A 24,296-nucleotide genomic window follows, 5' to 3' on the forward strand; every position below is an offset into this window, starting at 1 on the left:
CAAAGGTTATTAGCTTCAAAAGGGAACTATATTTTTACTTTATTCACATGTTGGCCAGGTATTCTAGTGAACTTTGTGTGACAGTAGAATACTTGGCCAACTTATGTGAATAAAGTAAAAATAAAGTTCCCTTTTGAAGCTAACAGCCTATGGGGCTAGTTTTTGTGACATCAGCACGTTACACCAAAAGTAGTCTTTTATAATAGCATATGGTAATATCAATGTTAAAAACAAGTTTATTATGACATATATGAATTGGTGTATATATTGTTTCTGTATAATTAAAAAAAATGTTTAAAACAGCTCCTTCTGAACATGAACTTCTCATCCCGAACAACTTCCATGGATGTGCAACGTAACGTCGAGTCCAATGTTGAGAAGAGGACCAAGGACACCTATGGACCACCCCCAGGGAAAAGATTGATTATCTTCATTGATGATATGAATATGCCTCAGGTTTAAGATTTAAAATACTTTATGATTTATGGCAGTATTTTAGAACTTAAAAATACAGAGATAATTATAAATTAGTTATATTGGTAATGTAGCATTAAAAATTTTGCAAAATAAATTTAGATTAGTTAGTTTAAAAAAATTACCTAGTAATTTTAAATTAGTTATTTCCATATTTTAGAATTTGATAATTATGCATATAATTTTAAATTATTTATTTCAGTATTGCAAAATTTGAAAATTGTGCTGATAATTTAAAATTAGTTGTTACCCTTTTGTAGAATTAAAAAATTGTGTAGATAATTTAAAATTACTTGTTTCTGTATTGTGGTGCTGCAGAAAGTGTACAGATAATTGTTAGTGAGAAATTTCTGTTGCCAGGTTGACACATATGGTACACAACAGCCAATCGCATTACTGAAGCTCTTGCTTGAAAGAGGTGGATTGTATGACAGAGGCAAAGATCTCAACTGGAAGAACATGAGGGACATGGGCTACATCGCTGCCATGGGCAAAGCTGGGGGTGGGAGAAATGAGACTGACCCTCGCTTTGTCTCCCTTTTCTCTGTCTTCAACATGACATTCCCTGATCTGGAGTCTTTGTTCAAGATCTACAACTCCATCCTGGAGGGGCATCTGTCAGGATTCTCTGCAGAGTTGCAGGCCTTGTCTTCAAAAATCACCAACATGACAATGGAACTTTACAAGTAAGGCCACAATTTTTTTACATTATCTTGGTCATAAGACACATGTGAGACAGAGCTTACATTGTAAATTGTATTTTATTATAGAAATTGTAATCAGTATTCTATGGAGGTTCCATAGTAAACTTTATTTTATTTTAAAATGGTTAATCATTACATCATGGAGCTCACATAGTAAATTTTATTATAAAATGTGTAATATTATTTACATAGTAAATTTTTACTTTATTATATAAAAAGAGTAAAATTTATTCAATTGAGCTTAGATGGTAAATTTATTTTATTTTGTATTAAAATGTGTAATCATTATTCCATGAAAATAAAAATATAAATGTGTGATCTTTATTCCATCAGCCACATTGTGAAAGAGTTGCCACCCACGCCATCCAAATTCCATTACATTTTCAACCTCCGAGACCTGTCCCGCATCTATAATGGCCTCTGCCTGTCAACGCCTGACAGGTTCATCAAAGAGGAGCAACTCTTGAGGCTATGGCGCAATGAGTGCCACAGAGTTATCAGTGACAGGCTCATTAATGAGCAGGACAAAGAGTTGATTTCTGTAAGACAATAATAATTTATTTCTAATAAAAAAAAAAACAATATACATAAGCTAGAACTATATGATTACTTTAAAGAAAAATTTGTCTATAAAAATTTCTAATACATCTTATGAACACTTTATATTAAGTAAGATTTCTTTCTTTATGAAAAAGCATAAGCTTAATTATAACTGCAAAGGCTATCAGCATTACATACAATTAATTCTAAATAGTGGTTTAGTTGCTGTAAGACTGAATTCTAATTTTTGCACAAAAATGACTAATGCACTATTTCATTCTCATTTGTATTATTAGTTTTTATTTTGAACTGCATGGTATCCTCATGCTGAAATATCTGGTTTATAATATTAACGAGCTTAGTCATTGTATTTGAATTTCCTGTTATTTTATCTTCAGAAAAAGTTAACCAGCTTGTTGGAAGAAAACTACAAGTCCCATTTAGAATATGTCAACAGAGATCCCTCGCTCTTTGGGGATTATCGCACAGCTTTAGATGAGGGAGAACCAAGACTTTATGAAGACATACAAGACTACGAGGCAGCCAAAGGATTGTTTCAGGAGGCAAGTAAAATAGGAATAGCAGTTTTAAGTTGTTTCCTTTCTTTTTCTATAAATATCTGTGGGGTAACATATGATGTGGGATGGCGTGACCTAGCAATAGAGTGCTAGTCTGCTAACCAGAAAGTCTTGAGTTCAAATCTGGGTTCAGGTCAGTAGAATGACCCTGAGTCCACCCAGCTCTCATGGGTACCTAACTCTTGTTAGGGAAAGTAAAGGCTGCTGGGCATAATGTTGACCACATTATCCGTTGATGCACAGAGGTCACAGAAACTAGCCTCATAGACCGTTAGCTTCAAAAGGGAACTTTATTTTTACTTTATTCACATCACTTGGCCAGGTATTCTACTATCACACAAGTTCACTCCAGATACAATATACTAAAAGTACAGTTTGTTAAGTAGCATAAGGTAATATAGATGTATTAAGTTCCTCTACAAATGACCCATTAGATCCTGGAAGAGTACAATGAGAGCAACACTCCCATGAACCTCGTTCTGTTTGATGATGCACTGGAGCACCTCACTCGCATTCACAGGGTGCTGAGGATGGACAGAGGTCATGCCCTCTTGGTTGGTGTTGGTGGTGAGTTACTTACACTTTTTTACTTTCATTGTGAATAGGCCTAGTGTACATTAGATAAAGTTTGTTACATTCTCTTCCTATTTTCTGTATTTGAATTCTAATTTATTATACACAATTTTTATTGTAAATTTCTGTGATTTTTAAAATTGTTTATTAGTTTTGATATTTAAAAAAATAAATAGCTGACATTTAAAAGAATTACCTCCCTTGAAATATCTCTTTTACTTCATAAACCATGCTAATAAATTCTGTTTTCTGTAAATATAATTTTTCAAGATCCATCTTTTTTTTTTTCATTTTCATATCTTAGCCAAAATCACAGAAACTTGCTCTCGTCATGTATATAGTAATTTAAACTCTGAATAATTTATTCTCTAATATATTCCTTTCAGGCAGTAGACTCAAACTGTTTACACTTCTGTATTGCAGGTAGTGGCAAGCAGAGCTTGTGTCGCCTGGCATCTTATGCAGCCAACTGTAAAGTCTTTGAGATCATGCTCAGCAGGGGCTACAGTGAAAACTCTTTCCGTGAAGATTTGAAAGTCCTCTACAACAGGCTGGGCATTGAGAACCAGAAGATTGTTTTCCTGTTCACTGACCAGCACGTCGTAGAAGAAGGTCAGTAAAATGAAATATCCTAATATCATTTGTGAACCAGAAGATTCTTTTCTTGTTCATAATATTTTGTTTGTTTGATCATATTTTTATTGCTCAATTTAAATCATGTCTGTGTGGTGGTCACATGGCTAAATATCTCTGGACAAAATATCTCAGGGTAAAATATTTCTAAGAGAAAATATCATCAAACATTTTTTGGACAAGATAGCTAAAGACAAAATATCTCAAACTAAAAATAGTACCTGTACCTATAAAGTATTTTGTTTTTTCATGTAACTAACTATGCTGGTGAACATTAATTTTAAAAAAAAATTAAATTATTTTAATGCCAGGTTTTCTGGAGTTGATCAACAACATGTTGACGTCTGGCATGGTGCCAGCTTTGTATGCTGATGAAGAGAAGGAGCCAATCATAAGTCAGGTATACAGTCAGTTACTTGGGTACATGAAATTTTAAATTATTCAAGGTCCATAGTGTCCTTATCAATTCTAAACACCAAAATTGTGATTTTAAAAAGTATTCACGCTTGCCAGTTCTATTTAAAGAAATTTTTTTTTTAAATTATTTTTTAGAAGGTACTATTTCACTTTCATGTTCACATACACCATTTCTATAAAAATAATTTAAAAAAAAAACATTTTGTATAAGGTACTAACTATTCCACTATTTTTTAACACTTTTACAGCTGAGAGATGAAGCTTTGAGGGCTGGAGCAGGTCATGCTAAGGAGATGATCTGGCAATACTTCATCAACAAATGTGCCAACAACCTTCACATTGTCCTGGCCATGTCCCCTGTTGGAGACACCCTGAGGACAAGGTGCAGGAATTTCCCAGGTAGGCCTACTCTTTCCATAACACCAGAACACATATTTACATGGAGAAATAAAAACACATATTTACGTAGAGAAACAAAAACACATATTTACATAGAGAAACAAAAACACATATTTACATAGAGAAATAAAAACACATATTTACATAGAGAAACAAAAACACATATTTACATAGAGAAACAAAAACACATATTTACATAGAGAAACAAAAACACATATTTACATAGAGAAACAAAAACACATATTTACATAGAGAAACAAAAACACATATTTACATAGAGAAACAAAACATATTTACATAGAGAAACAAAAACACATATTTACATAGAGAAACAAAAACACATATTTACATAGAGAAACAAAAACACATATTTACATAGAGAAACAAAAACACATATTTACATAGAGAAACAAAACATATTTACATAGAGAAACAAAAACACATATTTACATAGAGAAACAAAAACACATATTTACATAGAGAAACAAAAACATATTTACATAGAGAAACAAAAACACATATTTACATAGAGAAATAAAGATTTTAAAAAAAAATAACAAGGATTTACAAGTTTAGCAAATTTGAAGCAATGTAAAGACAACTAAAAAAAAACTATAAACAAATAATAATTTAAAGTATTTAAAAAAAGAAAAGAGAAAATTATGAGATTTAACAATGCCTGTTGGTCTAATAAATGAAGTGTTTCTCTAGGAACTGTCAACAATGCAAGTATTGACTGGTTCTTCCCATGGCCAGAACAAGCACTGTACGCAGTGGCAAGCGTCTTCATTTCTTCAGAGGTAAATGATTAATTTTTGGAAAACATTGCTCTTGGTTCTAATTTAAAAATTTTTTTTTAATTGGATGACTGCTTTTTACGTACTGTGAAATTTAATTAAATACATAACGTTTCAACAAATGGTGATGTTTAAAAATTTTGAAATTGTCGGGACTATATGTTAAAACTTTCTAATTTAGAATCAGCTGATTCCAACAGACAAGCGTGAAGACATTGTCGCCCATGTTGTCATGGTGCATCAGTCTATTGGCGCATACAGCATCAAATTTTTACAGCGGCTCCGCAGAAACAACTATGTCACTCCTAAAAACTATCTGGACTTCATCAACACATACGTTAAACTTTTGGACGATCAAGACAAGTTTATTCTTAGCCAGGTATCTTTATTGCTGCATCTCTATTGCTAAAATATTTTATGTAATCAGTGTTTCTTTCAGACAGGGAGGGGAAGGAGAGTGGGGGGGGGGGGGGGCTGACAATGGTTAAAGTATATATTATTTTCTATATAAATTTTATCTTTTCTATTTTGTTTGGGGGAGTGGGGTGTGGTGGATGTGCTCAGGGGAGGCATTGCCCTTCCCCACAGATATATTATCTTTTCCTGTTCATGTCCAAGATCCATGGGGCAGACGAATTAGAGATCATCTGTTTCAGTGAATTCAGCATATGAAGTGATAGTTTGGTCAGCACTATGCTAGTCCCCAGATATATGCCTGAAAGAAACTGTTTATAATTTTCTAGTTTAAAAGCCTTTTCTAAGTATTTGTTTATTTGTGTGCACTCCATTACTTATGGTAAATTGTGAGTGAATCATTAGAGTCAGCTTTATATTTAGGTTTGTTGTAGAGCATCTTATAAAATAAACAACAAAAACTCATTTCTCTTCATGATGAGTCTCAGTAGGTATCAGGAGATACAAAACCTTTGTGTATAGTATTCAAAATTTAAAAAGTGACATCCACACCAAAGAACTACTTTAGGGATTCAATATTTTTTTTAAAGTGTGAGCGCTTGCAAGGCGGTCTCCAGAAAATTGCTGATGCCAGTGAGATGCTGGCTGTGTTGAATGAGAAGCTGGCGGTGCAGAAAGTTGCAGTCACAGAGAAGACAGCTGCTTGTGAGGTCCTGCTGGATGAAATAGCAAGAGGCACCAAAGCAGCCACGGAGAAGAAGGCTTTTGCTGAGGCCAAGGGAGAGGAGATTGCTGAGCAGAGCAAAATCATTGAAGTGGAAAAGGTTGGAATTTTTTTTTTTTTTTACATCATCAGCTAAGCAAAATCATTGAAGTGGACTAAGTTGGGGTTTTCAAAAAATTTTTTTTTACACAAAAGAGATTTCAAGTGTTAAAATAAAGCTACAGGTCGTTTTAAAAAAAATATAGCCTATTCTAAAGTTAAAGCTTGATGATAGTAATAAAGTATTGATCATTGTTATTAACATTATGCAGAAGTATTGTGCATAAATGATTCTCTTTTGACAGAAAGATGCAGAAGATGCATTAGCAGAAGCTTTACCTGCACTTGAAGCTGCCAGAATTGCACTAGATGACCTTGATAAGCAGGATGTAACTGAAATTAGGTATTAAATCAATTATTGTAGTCTTGTTCATTTTCATTTTTTACAAAGATTTTAGTCAAATACATTTCTATATTTAAAAAAAAATGCTTGCTACTAAATTACAATTTTCTTAACTTCATATCTATTTGTCTGAAACTAAATTAAACTTTTTTCAACTTTATGTTTTTAAACTGCCACTAAATTAAACTTTTCTTAACTTCAGATCTTTTGCCCGCCAGTAAATTAAACTTTTCGTAACTTCAGACCTTTTGCCTGCCACTAAATTAAACTTTTCTTAACTTCAGATCTTTTGCCAAGCCACCCAGGGAGGTCCAGACAGTGTGTGAGTGTATTGTTGTCATGAAGGGAATACGTGAGGTCTCATGGAAGTCTGCTAGGGGCATGATGTCTGAGGCCAATTTCTTGAGGGCCCTCAAAGAGATGGATGTGGACAACATTGGACAAAAACAGTTGACAACTGTAAAAGGTAATTTGCATTAAGGAACTTGTTAGGAATATATTTTTCTTATTATGTGCCTAAGATTATTTACCCTTCTTAGGGCACTATATAAAAAAGAATAAAAACATATTGGTAAAAAAACAATTTTACAAGATATCTTATTTTGCTGACAATGTTTTGGGTCTCCATTTAGTATTTTAAACTAAACAAAAGGCAACATTTTGTCATTGACACAGGGCATCATTACGTTTCAAAGACCTTATTTTTGTTATTAGCTGAGGGCCAAATAAATTTTAAATAGAGGTTTTTAATGTTGAATTTTTCTGATTGGCTGAAAATTGTGTCCACAGGCTTGTTGAAGGATATTGATATGACACCTGACCAAATGAAAGCCATCAGCAAGGCCGGTGCTGGCCTGCTCAAGTTTGTTGAAGCAGTTTGTGGCTATTGTGCCGTGGCCAAAGAGATCAAACCAAAGAGAGAAAAAGTCGCCAAATTGGAAAGAAATTTCCACCAGGTAAATTCTATTTTCTAAATTCAAACATTGGATGTATAGAGAAAATAATATCATTATTATATTAAATTATTATATTTATATATAATATAAGTATTATATTTATATAATTATATAATTATATTTAAAAAAATTATTATAATATTGTTATTTAATTATGATCTATGTCTTTATCATAAAGAAATATGACAACTAATGGTGTTAAAATTATATGACAGGCCAAACGTGATCTAGAAAAAGTTACTAAAGAAGTTCAGGCTTTGGAAGAAGAGCTGAAAGAGCTAAATAGTAAATATGAGAAGGCCATGACTGAGAAACAGGCTCTGGAAGAGGAAGCCAGGATTATGGAGAGAAGATTGATTGCAGCAGACAAGCTGATTTCAGGTCTTGGTTCTGAAAATATCAGGTCAGTTTTCCAAAAATGGAATAAAAAGCTTTTATCAGTTTCATAGAACCATAGGCTAGAGAGTAATCATCCTTCATAATAAGCTTGATATTTTTGCAGTTTTCAAAGTAGCCAAAATTAAATACATTACACTTTGTAAATCTCTGGGCTATGTTTCTTATATAGATCATTATAAAAGTTAAAATCTCCTTTTTAAAAAATTAGTTCTCAAAACATGATTATACAGCAATTTTAAATGGTACATAATATAGGTTTAAAAAAGCTCCTTTTTACAAGCTTTTATTTAACTCACTTCCTCGTCAGTCGTCAGTCTAGACCAGGGGTCTCCAAACTACGGCCCGCGGGCCGGATGCGGCCCGCGAGGTCCTCTTATCCGGCCCGCGGTGATCTTTTTGTCCACGGAAAAAAACGTTTGTTGATGATGGCTGAAGAACTTCGCTCAGAAAAATCAAAGAAACTGGCCCCCGAACGGAAATTTGATAGTTAATGCGGCCCTCGGACTGAAAAGTTTGGAGACCCCTGGTCTAGACGGAAACGCAGGAGTGAAAATTCGGACAGTTCTACTTGACCGATACGATTCACATTTGGCACGTGGGTCAAGACATGAAGACAATGCAATCTGAAACTAAATTTGACTTAATTGGATGCCTAATTGATTTGTTATGAATTAATTAAAATTTGGACCGAATTAGTAGGCATGTCTAGCCAACCACACCACACGCGTCATCAATAGCTGCGCCATCACGACCACGTAATGGCTGCGTTCAAAAACCATTGCGCGCCTACTGAACGTGATATTCAGTAGGCGCGCAATGGTTTTTAGTCATGTAACTCTATTGTAGATAAAACATGTAAAGTACTGAAAAAAAAATCATAAAAAACGTTTTAATAACAAGCTTTTATGTAATGATGCACTAAAAAGTAGAAAATAAATTATAGACTACTATTTAAATAACTATAAAGAAAAGCGTGGGTGTCTTCCTTAACATTAGTAAAGGTATCCAATAGATACTAAAGTGACCCACGCTTTTCTTTATAGTTATTTAAATAGTAGTCTATAATTTATTTTCTACTTTTTAGTGCATCATTACATAAAAGCTTGTTATTAAAACGTTTTTTATGATTTTTTTATCTTATTTAATTTATGTTGACAATCTTAATGTTTCTACTTCATTGCCCTATATATCTGTACATATATTTCTACCAGATGGAGCAAAGATTTGGAAGACTTGAAACAAAAGAGAGTCCAGCTCCTTGGTGATTGTCTTGTCAGCTCAGCTTTCTTAAGTTATGTCGGCGCCTTCAGCTGGGAATTCCGTAATGACCTGGTTTACAAAGACTGGGTCAACGACCTAAAAGAACGCCAAGTTCCCCTGAGTGACCCCTTCAAACTAGAAGATTTGTTGACCAATGATGTAGAAATCAGCAAGTGAGTCCAAAGTCTGAAAATAAATTTTTAAGATAGCAAAAACGTAATACAATTTTGGTATTACTTTTGGTATAAATGCAATCAGAAAATAGAAAAATAAATTGTAACTCATTGTTTAATCAGGTGGACATCAGAAGGGTTACCCCCAGATGAGCTCTCTATACAGAATGGTATTTTGACCATACGAGCCAGCAGATTCCCCATGTGCATTGACCCACAGCAGCAAGCCCTTAACTGGATCAAGAAGAAAGAAGAAGCTAATAACTTGAAGGTTAATATCTCTACATAATTTGTTTACATTTTTGATATAGCTCTTGATTCAACATTTGAATCAATGTGACATTTGAAGGTTAATATCTCTACATAATTTGTTTACATTTTTGATATAGCTCTTCATTCAATATTTGAATCACTGTCACACTTAAAGGTTAATATCTCTACATAGTTTGTTTAGATTGTTGATATAGTTCTTCATTCAACATCTGAATCACTGTGACACTTAAAAGTTAATATCTCTACATAGTTTGTTTACATTTGGTGAAATAGCTCTTGATTTAAAATTTAAATCAAAATGACATTTGAAGGTTGATATCTCTACACAGTTTGTTAAAATTGTTGAAATAGCTATTAATTCAACATTTTAATAACACTGACATTTGAAGGTTTATATCTCTACATACTTTGTTTACATTGTTGCATATATCTTAATTCAACATTTGAATCACTGTGACATTTAAAGGTTAATAGCTTTGCAAAGTTTATTTACATTGTTGCATAGCTCTTGATTCGACATTTTAGTCACAGTGACAAAGAAATTATAATATTTAATAATAACGTTACTTTACATATCCTTATATTATTAAGTTGCCAGTCAACACATTGACACTAGAAAATGACAATTTTTAATAAACAAAATAATACTTTGAAAACTAATATAATTTTTTGTGCATTTGTACCAACATAATTTTTACAGGTCTGTACATTTAATGACCCTGACTTCTTAAAACAACTGGAACTGGCAATCAAATATGGCTTCCCATTCCTGTTTCAAGATGTGGATGAGTACATTGATCCTGTTATTGACAATGTGCTGGAAAAAAATATCAAAGGTAATAAGTTACACCTTATTTATGTTTTAATTTTTAAGTAAAAAAAAAAGTGTCATTTTTGGTTTCAGTTTAATTGTTTTTATTGCTTAAAATTTTATTACATTGGTTAATAAAGTTTAATTTGAATTTTTTTGTTTAGGAAATCAAGGTAGACAGTTTGTCATGTTGGGTGACAAAGAAGTTGACTATGATCCCAATTTTAGACTTTACCTCAACACCAAGCTGGCAAATCCAAAATATGGACCAAACATTTTTGGGAAATCAATGGTTATCAATTACACTGTAACACTAAAGGTTTGTTTTAGCTCAAAATTTCTTGAAGTAAAATATTTAGTATATGAAAAATGTATTCCTTTAATTAAATCCCATGTACAACATGGTTGTTTTATTGTATACCTCTATTGCTATTTAAAAATTTGAAATAGTTTAATGCATGGTTACTGCATAGTTAGTAAAGTTCCCTTTTCTAACCTGATGGTCAATGGGGAAAGAGTATTAGAGTTCACCTGTTTCTGTGACCTTTACATATGAAGAAACGATAGTGTGGTCAGCACCATGCCCAGCTGCCTTTACTTTCCCTATCATGAGTTAGGTATGCATTAGAACTTGGTGGACTCAGGGAAATTCTACTGACATGATCCCAGATTCGAACTTGAGACTTTCGGGTTAGCAGTCTAGCACTGCCAGGCCATGCAGTTCCATACTGCATAGTTAACTTAAGTATACCAAAATTATGTCAATTTTTTTTCTTCTTAAAGAGAGGCTAATAAAACAAATTTTTTTTTACAAACACTATTAACACTTTTATATGTTTTATAGGGACTTGAGGACCAACTTCTCAGTGTCATTGTCAAGTTTGAAAGAAAAGAATTAGAGGAGCAAAGAGAAAGATTAATCATGGAAACTAGGTAAATTATTTCATATTCATGATCTCATTTAAATTTTTAATTGGTCTTCTTTTTTGTGCATCAAATGCTTGACTTTGTATCTTATTAATATATAAACTTACTGTCATATTACTTATTAAAATAATTCTTTGGCTTTACAGTAACTATTCTGATGATAATGCCTATGCAATATTTGTTTTTATAACAGTGTTAGATACAATTTACTTTTTAAATTTAAAAAATGCAACCTTAAAAATATCTAACTCTTGCTGTTGAAAGTGTTAACAAGAAACTCCTGAAAGATCTGGAAGATTCTCTTCTAAGAGAATTGGCTACATCTCAAGGCAACATGTTGGACAACGTTGAACTGGTCCAGACACTAGAAGAAACAAAAACTAAGGCTACAGAGGTTGGAAACTACACCCACTTATCTGAATTATATCTATATTTATACATAGGTTTGCAGGGGGGAAGTTAACTGTATTTATATATGTCTATATATATATATTTATATATATATATGTATATATGACTATATCTCAAAGAGATTATATCTTTAATTTAGAAATTAATATTACACTATGGCACACATTAATTTTTAGCATCTACTAATTTATTCCCAAGGTGTCAGAGAAACTGAAACTAGGGGCAAAAACTGCCATAGACATAGAAAAGCTCAGAGACGGATACCGTCTTGCTGCCAAGCGAGGAGCCATCCTGTTCTTCGTCCTTGCTGAGATGTCCCAGGTCAACTCCATGTACCAGTATTCACTGGCTTCGTACCTGGAGGTGTTTGGGCACTCACTCAAGAAAAGCTTGCCCGATTCCATTCTTAGCAAAAGGTTGCGCAACATCATGGACACACTTACCCATAATATTTACAACTACGGTTGTACAGGTAAATTAAGTTACTCTTTGTTATTTAAAAAAAAATTTACATTCAAAAATAAAATACGATAAATTTAGTTGATGCTACTTACACTATAAATAATCATTAATTTTGTATTAAAAAAATTATGCACACACTTACCCACAATATTTACAACTACGGTTGTACAGGTCAATTAAGTTACTCTTTGTGATTTAAAAAAAAATATTCAAAATCAAGATAAATTTATTTAATGCTGCTAACACTATAAATTATCATTGATTTTTAAAAAAAAAAAGATTTTCAGGATTGAACTATGCAATTTAAAATTTTAAAATTGTTTATTTATTACTGTTTATAAAATTCAATTTTTTTTACTCTACATTTTTCTAGGTATATTTGAGAAGCACAAGCTCCTTTTCTCCTTCCAAATCAACATCAAGTTGGAGCAAGACAAGCAAGCTGTTACTCAAGAGGAACTGGACTTCTTCATCAAGGTAAGTAAAGATTTGTCAGAACAAGTGTTATGGAAAGTATCAAAATTGTATTATTAAAATAAACTTAAATCTTACCTATAAATTTATAATTTGTATTGTAGAGATGAACTAGGAAATCGTGTACAATTTTAGTATTAAAAATATTTTTATGTAAGTTCTGTTAGCTGTTTTAGGTGTGCATCATTTATAATATGTGTAATGGAAAGTATCAAAATATTATCATTATAGTAAATTTAAATCTTACCTATAAATTTATAATTTGCATTGTAGAGATTAAATAGGGAATGGTAAGAAATTTTAGTAATAAAAATATTTTTATGTCAGTTCTCTTAGCTTTTATTAGGGTGCAATATTTATAATTAAATGTGGTACTGTTGATAATATATATTTTTTATTGTATCACTAGGGCAAAGTAGCACTTGAAAAAAGCAAGCGCAAAAAACCATTCCCATGGTTCCCCGACGAGGGATGGGAAGACTGTAATCGTTTGGCAACTGACTTTCCTGTTTTTTCTTCTTTACTGGAAGATATTGAACACAATGAAAAAGCCTGGAAAAAGGTTTGTAGTCAGTTATAACATTGTAACAGTTGGTAAAAAAAAACTATGGATATTAACAATCAGCTGTATTTTGTTTAAAGTTTCAATGCTTTTTAATACAATCAAAAATAGAAAAATATATTTGTAGTAAAATTAATCCCCAAGTCTCACTACACAAACCATGCCTAGATCTCTAAATGGCATTGATTCACCTTGCCAGATCTATAATAGTTTCTTCTGTAAATCCATGCCACTTGGCTTTTACATTTTTTCAAAATATGTATGTTATACATATATATATATACATACTAATGTACTAAAAGGAAAATAATAGTTTGGACAAGTTTACTAATATGAGAAAATATAATTTTAAACTGCAATTCTGAACTTGTTTTTTTTCCCAGTGGTTTGACCACGACACTCCAGAATCTCAGCAGTTCCCCATGAACTACGATGAAAAACTGAGTGAATTCCAGCGTCTTATGCTGGTCCGCTGTTTCCGTATTGACAGGATCTACAGAGCGGTGACCGAGTACGTGACCAAAACCATGGGTGAGAAATACGTCACCCCGCCGATCATCAGTTTTGAGACTGTTTACGAGCAGAGCACTCCGATGTCTCCGATAGTTTTTATACTGAGCCCAGGCTCTGATCCCGCAAGCGATCTCATGAAACTGGCTGACCGGATTGAATTTGGCAGCAATAAACTCAAATTTTTGTCCATGGGTCAAGGTCAAGAAAAGGTGGGTTTATACAGCTTTAAGCTATTAAATGAATGGATAATACAGGTTTAAGCTACTAAATGATTGAATAATACAGCTTTAAGCTACTAAATGATTGGATAATACAGCTTTAAGCTACTAAATGATTGGATCATACAGGTTTAATCTACTAAATGATTGGATAATACAGCTTTAAGCAACTAAATGATGTTATACAGCTTTAAGCTACTAAATGATTTTATACAGCTTTAAGCTACTAAATGATTTTAAAACACAGATTTATGTCTTATACAATATGCTTATCAATGAATAATACAATAAGATTTCAGGTTTCTTGAAAGTAGGATACATTTCTTTAGCTTTCCTCACTACATGGGAAAGGGAAATTGTAATTTAGAGTAGACCTATATGTAGTACAAATTTTTTTTAAAAGAAATATAAAATTTATTTACTTAACATAACCCATTTTACCAATCAAATATTACTTGATAATATACAAAATTGGGCAATCAAATATTACTATTCAATATAACCCAATCAAATATTACTTTACAACATAACCGATATTACCAATCAATAATCTATAACTTAACCAATATTACCAATTAAATATTACTCTACAACATAGCTCATATTACTAATCTAATATTTCTTGACAACATAACCCAAACAGCCAATGAAATATTACTCTACAGCTAGCTCTTCAGCTCCTGGAGACTGCAATCTCCCGTGGCCAATGGCTCATGCTACAGAACTGCCATCTGCTTGTTAGATGGCTGAGAGAGCTGGACAAGCAGCTGGAAAAGATGACCAAACCCCACCCAGACTTCCGTTTGTGGTTGACCACAGAACCCACACCATCTTTCCCCATCAGCATATTACAACGCTCTCTTAAGGTAAGGAAATCAATTAAAATGGTTACACAGCTTGAAAATATGTGTATTCACAATACAATAAAAGAAAAAGGTAAGCAGTAAAAAGTTATAAGTTATAAGCTTATCTTAAAAAATTTTTTTACCTTAGGGTAATGAAACAATTAAAATTGTTACACAACTTGAAAATATATATATATTTGCAATACATTAAAGTAAAAGGATAAGCAATAAAAAGCTAAAATCTTAAAAATATTTTTATAATGATCTATTTTAATTTGATAAAAATCTAGTGCCATATGTATTAAGACAAATTAATTTGCTAAATAAAGTTAAAATTAACCATTATTGTAGCACTTGAATAGTGTCTCCTTATCTTTCTATGAGTTTCTAAATTTTTTGTTTTGTTTTTTGTGTAGGTTGTGACTGAGCCGCCCAATGGCCTGAAGTTGAACATGCGCAGCACCTATCACAAGATCCCAGCATCCTCTCTGGCTGAGTGTGAACACCCAGCCTTCTCATCACTAGTTTTCACCTTAGCATTTTTCCATGCTGTTGTTCAAGAAAGAAGAAAGTATGGCAAGGTCAGTAACTCTGTAAAGCTATTCACATTTTGCTTATAATTTGCCAGTTTATGTTTTTAATCATATTTTAAAAAAAAGTTAATGTCAAGCTTACATTCAGCAATTAAATCTATTTTCAGATTGGCTGGAATGTCAGCTATGACTTCAATGAAAGTGATTTCAGAGTCTGTATGCAAATCTTGAACACTTACTTGACCAAAGCTGTTGAAAACTCTGAGACTAAAATACCCTGGAACAGCTTGAAATATTTGATAGGAGAGGTGGGTTCATTCTTTTAAAACCAATACAATCTTACTTCATAATCTGTAATATCAAATGTTTTGTGTGTGTTTAAAACCATCATTATAATTAGCTTTACTTAAAAGTCTATAAATGAATTCTGAATTGTATATGTGATTTTTAATAAATAACTCTGTTAAAACAAAAAACAAACAAATAGCCTTAGTTCAAATTCTTTGGTATTTAATACCAATACTTCAATATCAGTACTATAAAATTAACACTTTTTATTTCCTCAATAACTAGGTGATGTACGGAGGTCGAGCCATTGATGACTTTGACCGACGTATCTTGAGGACATACATGGATGAGTACATGGGAGATTTCATCTTTGACACTTTCCAGCCTTTCCACTTCTACCACGATGAAGTTGTGGACTACCACATCCCAGCAGATGGCCCCAGGGATGTGTATGTGGGTGAGTACAGTCACAGGGAAAGGCAGCAAAGCTTTGTGAACAGATACATAAACAGTAAAGTTTCCCTTTCAAACCTGATGGTCTATAGGGCAAGTTAGTTCACTTGTTTCTGTGACCTTGGCATATGAAGAGATAGTGTGGTCAGCACTATGCCCAGCCGCCTTTACTTTCCCCAACATGAGTTAGGTACTCATCAGAGTTGGGTGGACTCAGGGATGGTCTACTGACTTGAACCCGGATTCAAACTCGAGACTTTCGGGTTGGCAGTCCAGCTCTCTACCACTAGACCACTCCATCCCACAAACAGATACATAAACTGTATACTTTTCTGTATGATTTCCCAACAGCATTCACATTGATTCTAAATCCAATAGTTCAATACACCTTAAAATCTGAGCTTGCTTTGTCTATACATTAAAACTGAACATATGTCAAGGCATATTATTTTTAAAATTTTGTTTCCTTATCATTATCCTATTTTTAAAGCTTTGTTACCTTATCATTATATTATTTTTGAAAATGTGTCTTCTTATCAAGATTACATTGAAAGCCTACCACTGGCAAATACTCCAGAAGTGTTTGGTCTCCACCCTAATGCAGAGATTGGCTACTACACCCAAGCTGCCAGAGACATGTGGAACCATTTGGTGGAGTTGCAGCCTCAAACTGGTTGGTTTAGAGTCCATGTTTTTATTCAACCAATGCTTTAATCTTCCCATAACTGTATAGAGGACAGATGAAGTATGTCCAAAAACATAATGTAGAGAAAAATGAGTTTCTTAATCTTACTCTCATATTATAATAATGCAAAATATAACGTTTCAAAAATATTTTGAATTTTGTTTTCTGATATTTAGCATATATATGCTTTGGTAGCATTTACTATTGCCAATTAAAAAGTATAAATGTGTATTAATTTCACAAAAAAAGTGGACATTCTGCATTAATCCCCTATACAGTCAATATATAAGCTATAACTGTAACCGTTATTATACTAACTTTTTGCAACTTTAAATTTTTTAAAAGCAACTTTAATAAATTTCATGTTTTTTTTAAACAATAATAAAATACCATTCATTAAAAATATAAAAAAAAGTTATATATTTTGTTGCAAAAAAAAAAACAGCTTGTATAAACTATGGCAAAAAATGTGTTAGTTAAATCTAAATTATGATTAAAATTATCAATAGGTGACTCATCCAGTGGAATAAGCAGGGAGGAATTCATTGATCAAATCGCACAGGATGTGTTGAATAAATTACCAGCAGAGTTTGATTTGGATAAGATCAGGAAAAATCTGGGCATAGACATCAGCCCAACCACTGTTGTCCTACTTCAGGAGCTGGAGAGGTTTAATCTTCTCATTGGTCGGATGAGGCGATCACTTGTCACTTTAAAAAGGGTATGTCAAATTCAACCCTGCCAATTTATATATATTTTTTAATTTGCAGATGATGCAATAAAATGGTATCATCTTTTCCCTTTTGTGCCCTATACACATGGGGATGATGAAGCTAGTAGATGATGGTCCACAGAGCAGGTGAAGTAGAGTTTACCTGTTTTTTTGTGACTTCGGCATCAGAAGGTATAGCGTGGTCAGCACAATGCCCAGCCGCTTTTACTTTCCCTAACCTGAGTTAGAGACCCATCAGAGCTCTGTGGGTTAAGGCGCGTTCTACTGACTTGAACCCGGATTTGAACTCGAGACTTTCGGGTTAGCAGTCTAGTGCTCAACAGCTAGGCCACACCGCCCCACAGCAAGATAAAGTAAAGGGTTTAAATGACTGGCATCCAAAGGATAGTGTCATCAGCACTATTCCCCACTGAACACATTATCCCCTGATCTAGATCTATAATAATAACGTATATCCTCTGTTTAAGACATTTCATTTTTTAATTAATTATTAATTTGTGTTGTATCTCTAGTAAAAGTATCAATAAATATTGAAGTAGTTAAAAAACCAACTTATGTAGTTATATAGCGCTATTTTAGCTGTGGTTGCCAAAGATATTTCACAATTACAATCTTGTTCCATCCAGGCACTTGCTGGAGAGGTAGGCATGTCCAGTGAATTGGACGATGTTGCTCGGTCAATGTTCAATGGTCAAATTCCTGTCATCTGGAGACGTCTAGCTCCTGATACCTTAAAGTCCCTTGGCAACTGGATGTTACATTTTGAGAGGAGGTTCAAACAATACAACAGCTGGGTAAGTTGACTATTACATTAGAAATTAAATGAAAGTGGTTTTGTCTTTGTCTTTGATTTTATGCATGGATGTTTTTCAAATTTTTACTAACATTTTCTGTTTAAAATAACATTCTATAGTTGCAAAAGTTGAATAGAATTTTATAATATTTTAATGTTAGGATCATTCATAAATAATATCACATTCATAGTAAGGATGGGAGTTTTGTGATGATGTTGATGAAGGGAAAGTGAAGATGTACTTTTAATACATTATTTTACTTTTATCTAATTTTTGTGTGTAAATGTATGATTAAAATTAATCAACAAAGCTATAAATTCAAGTTTATAATGATTAATTATATTTTCAATGAAATGTCAACCAGTAGGTTGTAAAAAGCTATAATAATATTCTCATAAAGGGATATAACTCAATTAAATATTTCGGCTCCGTCCACTTAACTTGGTTATATCCCTTTCCGCAATTGAAGCGGCTGAATAGATCAAATGATGATCTCACAACCATGCATTACAGTCAGACACAAATTTAGACCAGAGTCATAGACCAACTTAATACACTAAAATTAAACTAATGAAAAGAATGAACGGATGTTGAATATTGAGTACGTTTTGTTATTCTCTGCAGGTCAACGAAGCAGAACCCCCAGTGATGTGGCTGTCTGGCCTGCATATCCCCGAGTCGTATCTCACAGCCTTGGTGCAGGCTACATGCCGTAAAAATGGCTGGCCACTGGACAAGTCTACGCTGTACACAGCGGTCACTCAATACAACTCTGCTGATGATGTCACTGAGAGGACAACATCAGGTACATTTTCTCTGCCACAGCAGGCAATTATTTATAGAAACTTCAGGCTCTAACTTACAGTCAGAACAGTATGTGTGAATTCTTTAAAAAAAAACAACCCTGGTTGTATAAAGTATTGAAAAGTGTATCTTAAGTGTTTAATTTCAAAAAGTGACAAACATACCAACATTGAATGCATCACACAGCTTTTAAAATACTATTTGGGATTTAAGTAAATTTAAATGAGACCTCACTATGCCATTATTTATTATTGTTAAAAAAAAGGTTTTCGCATAAATTGAATAAGTGAAAAACGTTAATGACAGAAACTGAATCCACATAACCTTCAGACTACTACAATGACATATGGTTTTATGCTGTACAGGATGTTTTGTTCATGGGCTGTAATTGAACAAAAAAAAAATAAAAGTAGAAACTGAATCCACATAACCTTCAGACATACGACATATGATTTATATGCTTGCAGGATGTTTTGTTCATGGGCTTTAAATACAGTTTTAAAAAATAGCAAAAGAAACTGAATTCACATAACCTTCAGACATACAAAGACATATGATTTATATGTTTGCAGGATGTTTTGTGTCCGGGCTGTACCTACAAGGAGCAGGCTGGGAACAACAGCTGGTGCCACAGAAACCAAAACAGTTAATCCAAGAACTTCCTGTCCTCAAGATCATTCCCATTGAAGCTCACAGGCTGAAACTTCAGGTACTTTATGTGAAACATAGTTTTATAAAGATGTCAATTATGATGATGTTATAACAAAACATAGTTTTATAAAGATGTCAATAATGATGATGTTATAACAAAACATAGTTTTATAAAGATGTCAATAATGATGATGTTATAACTAAACATATTTTTTATAAAAATGCCAACAATGATGATGATATAACAAAACAAGGAGGTGATGTTGGGGGGTGGGGGGTGGGGGCAGGGGTGCATTTTGTGGGTGACACAAAGATCATAAACTTTGTAAAAACAATTTTTTTTAATCCAATTAGAATTATTAAATAGAAATAAATAAAATAAAATAAATAATAAAATAAAAATAAAATAAAATAAATAAATAAAATAAAATAATATTTCCAATATCTGAAGGGGGGGGGGGGGGGGTTGACACCTTCAGTTACAGCACACTGCGACACCTGATCTAGTGACGCCACTGCAACAGGTGGCTTCACCCTATCGTTATTATTTTAGTCAACCTATTTTTAAATATTAGTTATGATGAGTGCAGAGGTAGGAGAAAAAATAAAACATATAGGGCCTATAATTTATACAATGTAAGTTTGTAGATTTATTTTAAATAAAACTATCTTTTTTAAAAAAAAGCCAAAAAAAACAACTAATGAATAGTTTATTTATTAAATTCTTGTGAGTTCCTAATGCAAACAGATCCAGACCTAAATTTTAATAATTTTTCGGATATGGTATGCAAGTAAAAAAATATTAAATTCTTGTGAGTTCCTAATGCAAACAGACCTAAATTTTAATAATTTTTCGGATATGGTATGCAAGTAAAAAAATATTAAATTCTTGTGAGTTCCTAATGCAAACAGACGTAAATTTTAATAATTTTTCGGATATGGTATGCAAGTAAAAAAAATATTTCTCTTTCCAGAACACATTCAGGACACCTGTATACACCACCTCACAGAGACGAAATGCAATGGGCGTTGGTCTTGTGTTTGAAGCTGACCTGGCCACCCAGGAGCATATTTCACATTGGGTCTTACAGGGAGTCTGTCTCATCCTCAACACTGATTAACTCAAGAATATATTTCACATTGTGTTTCATCCTCAACACTGATTAACTCAAGAATATATTTCACATTGTGTCTCATCCTCAACACTGATTAACTCAAGAATATATTTCACATTGTGTTTCATCCTCAACACTGATTAACTTAAGAATATATTTCACATTGTGTCTCATCCTCAACACTGATTAACTTAAGAATATATTCCACATTGTGTTTCATCCTCAACACTGGTCAGATCAAATTAAAAAAAAATTTCAGTACCACACTTGTAAATCATAGACTGCAATAGATTAACAATGTGGAAATCTACTTGTTTTAAATAACTTAATACATCAAATGTCTTTAACAAATAAAATTTACAACTAGTATTATTTTATGAATTACATTGAAATGTTTATAAAAGTATTGGTAAATGTTTCATAAGAATGTTTAGAAAATGGCCTAAATTATTATGTATTATTTATGAAAACTGCTGTGGATATGTATGTTTTAAAGTGTTATATTGTACTTAATGATAGTCATGCTGTTCAATGGAATGTCATTATTTCTTGTTGTAATTATGTAACACTAACAGTAATTTTTAAATTTATTTAGTATGAAATATTTTATAATGATCATTTACTATTGATATATTAAATTTTACATGGCAAAAGATTGTACTATATTTTACATTTAACTTAACATTACATGTGCTAAACACATCAACTGTGATATTCAATAGCATTGTAAAATTGTGTGAATTCCATGTGTGTGGTTGAACTTTCTGATTGCTACAACCACTTCCTGTTTGGCCTTTCTACAGCTGATCACTGACTTCTCCCCAATTGCAATTTAATTAATGTCATTTTTTAATGTATTTTCAAGCATTATGTTTCTCAAAGTTGATTTTGTATTTGTTTTGAAATATCTAAACATTAAATCAAATAGTAAATAATTAATTTTGTTTTAATTTAATGAGGAGACAGAAAATTAGGCTGTTGTAATAATTCAAGTCTCTAAATCAGTGGTTCCACCAGTTTCTTCCCCATTCACCGAACTTTTCTTGGTCATTCTTTCATCCTCACTGACAAAATCCCATCATGAAGCATATGACTTGGGTGTATATATATATATATATATATATATATATATATATATATATATATATATATATATATATGGTCTACTCATATAACTTCCAAAGAAAGGCGATCTTAGTGCATTCTCTAACTATTGAGGGATAAAACTTTTGTCCATCTCAGGAAAAGTCTTCAACATAATATTATTAAACAGAATGAAGGAAGCGATAGACCCCCAGCTTTGAGATCAACATGCAGGCTTTAGGAAGGAAAGGTCATGCGTAGACCAAATTGCTGCCCTGCGCATCATCATTGAACAGACCCAAGAGTGGAACTAATTTCTCTATATTAATTTCATAGATTTACGAGAAGGCCTTTGATAGCCTGGATAGACAGTCAGTGTGGAATTTGTTGAGACACTACGGGGTGCCACAGAAAATAGTCAGCATTATTATGTCTTCAAATGAAGGTCTGAAATGTAGAGTAGTGCATGGCCAACAGACTACAGAGGCCTTCCCAGTACGGACCGGAGTAAGGCAGGGTTGCCTACTTTCACCATTCCTGTTCCTACTGGCCATAGACTGGGTTATGAAGATGTCAACAGAGAAAACGCGAAACGGTATACAGTGGACACTGTGGAGCCAGCTGGATGACCTGGACTTTGCTGACGACTTCTGGCCCTTCTTTCTCACACACAACAGGAAATGCAAGATAAAACCAACAGTGTTGCTAATTTCTCTACATGCCTGGGCCTGAACATCCACAGAGGGAAAAGTAAAGTTCTCAAAGTCAATGCATCAAACAGTAACCCTATAACATTGGCAGAAGAAGCCCTAGAATGGGTGGATAGATTCATCTTCATTGGAAGTATTGTTGATAAGCAGGGTGGGACAGAAGCAGACATAAAAATAAGGACGGGCAAGGCAAGAGCAGTCTTCAACCAACTAAAAAATGTTTGGGGTTCTGGAGATTTAACCCTTGGAATAAAAATTCCGGATCTTCAACACACTAGTAAAACATGTTTTACTCTATGGAGCTGAGACATATATATATATATATATATATATATATATATATATATATATATATATATATATATATTTGTAGACTGTCGCACTAAATTTTTTATTAATTTTTAAATTATTAAGTATATCCACCATAAGACAAACAACACAGTGATAGGCTAAAACTCATTTCTGGTCTGAAATAATCTAGTTTTAAAATATCTTATTTATGCCCGCCGAAAATTTGTGAAAAAAGTCATGGAAGTGATTTAAAGGTTTGCTATTTTTCATACTACAACTACAACTTATGTAGTTGTTTTTCTCTACTCAACAGTGTGTGTTAGTTACTGTAGAACAATCACTGCTGTAGTCTATTTATTTTATGTTATCACAAAACCACTAGTCTATGAAGGTGCAAACAATGTATATTTTTGTATCGGATTTTGCTCCCCCTTCCCCCTAAATACCCCCCCCCTCTCGCCGCATTGCATGGGTCTGGCGGTATAGTAGTTCAGACCCTGTAATTAATTTCAATTTTGAAAAACTGCGCTCTCCACTTGCCACGGACACTGGTAGTGTTACAGTATTCTCAAGGAAACAACACCACTTGGTACACAATCTTCCAATTTTGGTTGTACTATGTAGAGAAGCACATCTGATGGGGACTTATGCTTAAGAAGCTACTACTTGAAGCTCATTGCAAAGATCTACAGCATCAATAATCAATATACTTATTAACTTTATGCATTCACGACGTTTCTAAACGTTTGCAGTCAGTAAATAAATACGCAGGTGTCTTTTTGTTGATATAGGATATAACATAAAGATAGCCAAATGGACTATTATGTTGTTCTAATTGTTGGAACATCTCTTCCAAATACTGCATTCATATATGCAAGATAGTGTAATAGAACTCTACTTTGAAACGCTGTTTAGGGTCTTGTGGTGCCAACAAGATTTCTAATTGAAAGTATAAGAAAACAAGACTTACACGTCCTATTAAAAATCAAAATTACACGCGTTTTACACGTTATGCGCTAAATCAACATTAACATTATATAATCATCGAAAATATTTGAAATTTTAAAATTTAGATTAGACACAAAATGGGTTGGAAAAATAAATCGAAAGTTTGAGGGGGGGGGGGGGGTGCAAATCGAAAGCTTGAAAGGGGGGGATGCAAATCGAAAGTTTGTCC

At 33.0% G+C, this 24,296-nt stretch overlaps 1 protein-coding gene across 2 annotated transcripts in view; it reads left to right on the top strand.

The window, feature by feature from the left end:
- LOC131948360 (dynein axonemal heavy chain 10) overlaps positions 1 to 21,697 on the top strand; it is a 46,984-nt gene extending 25,287 nt beyond the window's left edge. For both annotated transcript variants that reach the window (XM_059309950.1, XM_059309951.1), the window contains 35 exons: positions 304 to 456; positions 835 to 1,160; positions 1,512 to 1,719; positions 2,117 to 2,281; positions 2,731 to 2,863; positions 3,293 to 3,481; positions 3,814 to 3,902; positions 4,168 to 4,318; positions 5,030 to 5,118; positions 5,297 to 5,494; positions 6,120 to 6,353; positions 6,598 to 6,695; positions 6,980 to 7,161; positions 7,485 to 7,651; positions 7,867 to 8,054; positions 9,262 to 9,483; positions 9,607 to 9,754; positions 10,457 to 10,592; positions 10,732 to 10,886; positions 11,412 to 11,500; positions 11,759 to 11,888; positions 12,104 to 12,377; positions 12,741 to 12,844; positions 13,251 to 13,403; positions 13,787 to 14,125; positions 14,800 to 15,000; positions 15,396 to 15,560; positions 15,680 to 15,820; positions 16,086 to 16,257; positions 16,795 to 16,926; positions 17,448 to 17,659; positions 18,298 to 18,465; positions 19,090 to 19,270; positions 19,842 to 19,978; positions 20,895 to 21,697. In XM_059309950.1, the coding sequence (XP_059165933.1) occupies positions 304 to 456; positions 835 to 1,160; positions 1,512 to 1,719; positions 2,117 to 2,281; positions 2,731 to 2,863; positions 3,293 to 3,481; positions 3,814 to 3,902; positions 4,168 to 4,318; positions 5,030 to 5,118; positions 5,297 to 5,494; positions 6,120 to 6,353; positions 6,598 to 6,695; positions 6,980 to 7,161; positions 7,485 to 7,651; positions 7,867 to 8,054; positions 9,262 to 9,483; positions 9,607 to 9,754; positions 10,457 to 10,592; positions 10,732 to 10,886; positions 11,412 to 11,500; positions 11,759 to 11,888; positions 12,104 to 12,377; positions 12,741 to 12,844; positions 13,251 to 13,403; positions 13,787 to 14,125; positions 14,800 to 15,000; positions 15,396 to 15,560; positions 15,680 to 15,820; positions 16,086 to 16,257; positions 16,795 to 16,926; positions 17,448 to 17,659; positions 18,298 to 18,465; positions 19,090 to 19,270; positions 19,842 to 19,978; positions 20,895 to 21,041 (5,976 nt within the window). In that variant the 3' untranslated portion in view covers positions 21,042 to 21,697. The remainder of the gene's footprint in view (positions 1 to 303; positions 457 to 834; positions 1,161 to 1,511; positions 1,720 to 2,116; positions 2,282 to 2,730; positions 2,864 to 3,292; positions 3,482 to 3,813; positions 3,903 to 4,167; positions 4,319 to 5,029; positions 5,119 to 5,296; positions 5,495 to 6,119; positions 6,354 to 6,597; positions 6,696 to 6,979; positions 7,162 to 7,484; positions 7,652 to 7,866; positions 8,055 to 9,261; positions 9,484 to 9,606; positions 9,755 to 10,456; positions 10,593 to 10,731; positions 10,887 to 11,411; positions 11,501 to 11,758; positions 11,889 to 12,103; positions 12,378 to 12,740; positions 12,845 to 13,250; positions 13,404 to 13,786; positions 14,126 to 14,799; positions 15,001 to 15,395; positions 15,561 to 15,679; positions 15,821 to 16,085; positions 16,258 to 16,794; positions 16,927 to 17,447; positions 17,660 to 18,297; positions 18,466 to 19,089; positions 19,271 to 19,841; positions 19,979 to 20,894) is intronic.
- The last annotated feature ends 2,599 nt before the right edge of the window (positions 21,698 to 24,296 follow it).

Source organism: Physella acuta, unplaced genomic scaffold, assembly GCF_028476545.2.
Source record: "Physella acuta isolate Inbredline_101_S28 unplaced genomic scaffold, ASM2847654v3 ptg000641l, whole genome shotgun sequence".
NCBI lineage: Eukaryota > Metazoa > Mollusca > Gastropoda > Physidae > Physella > Physella acuta.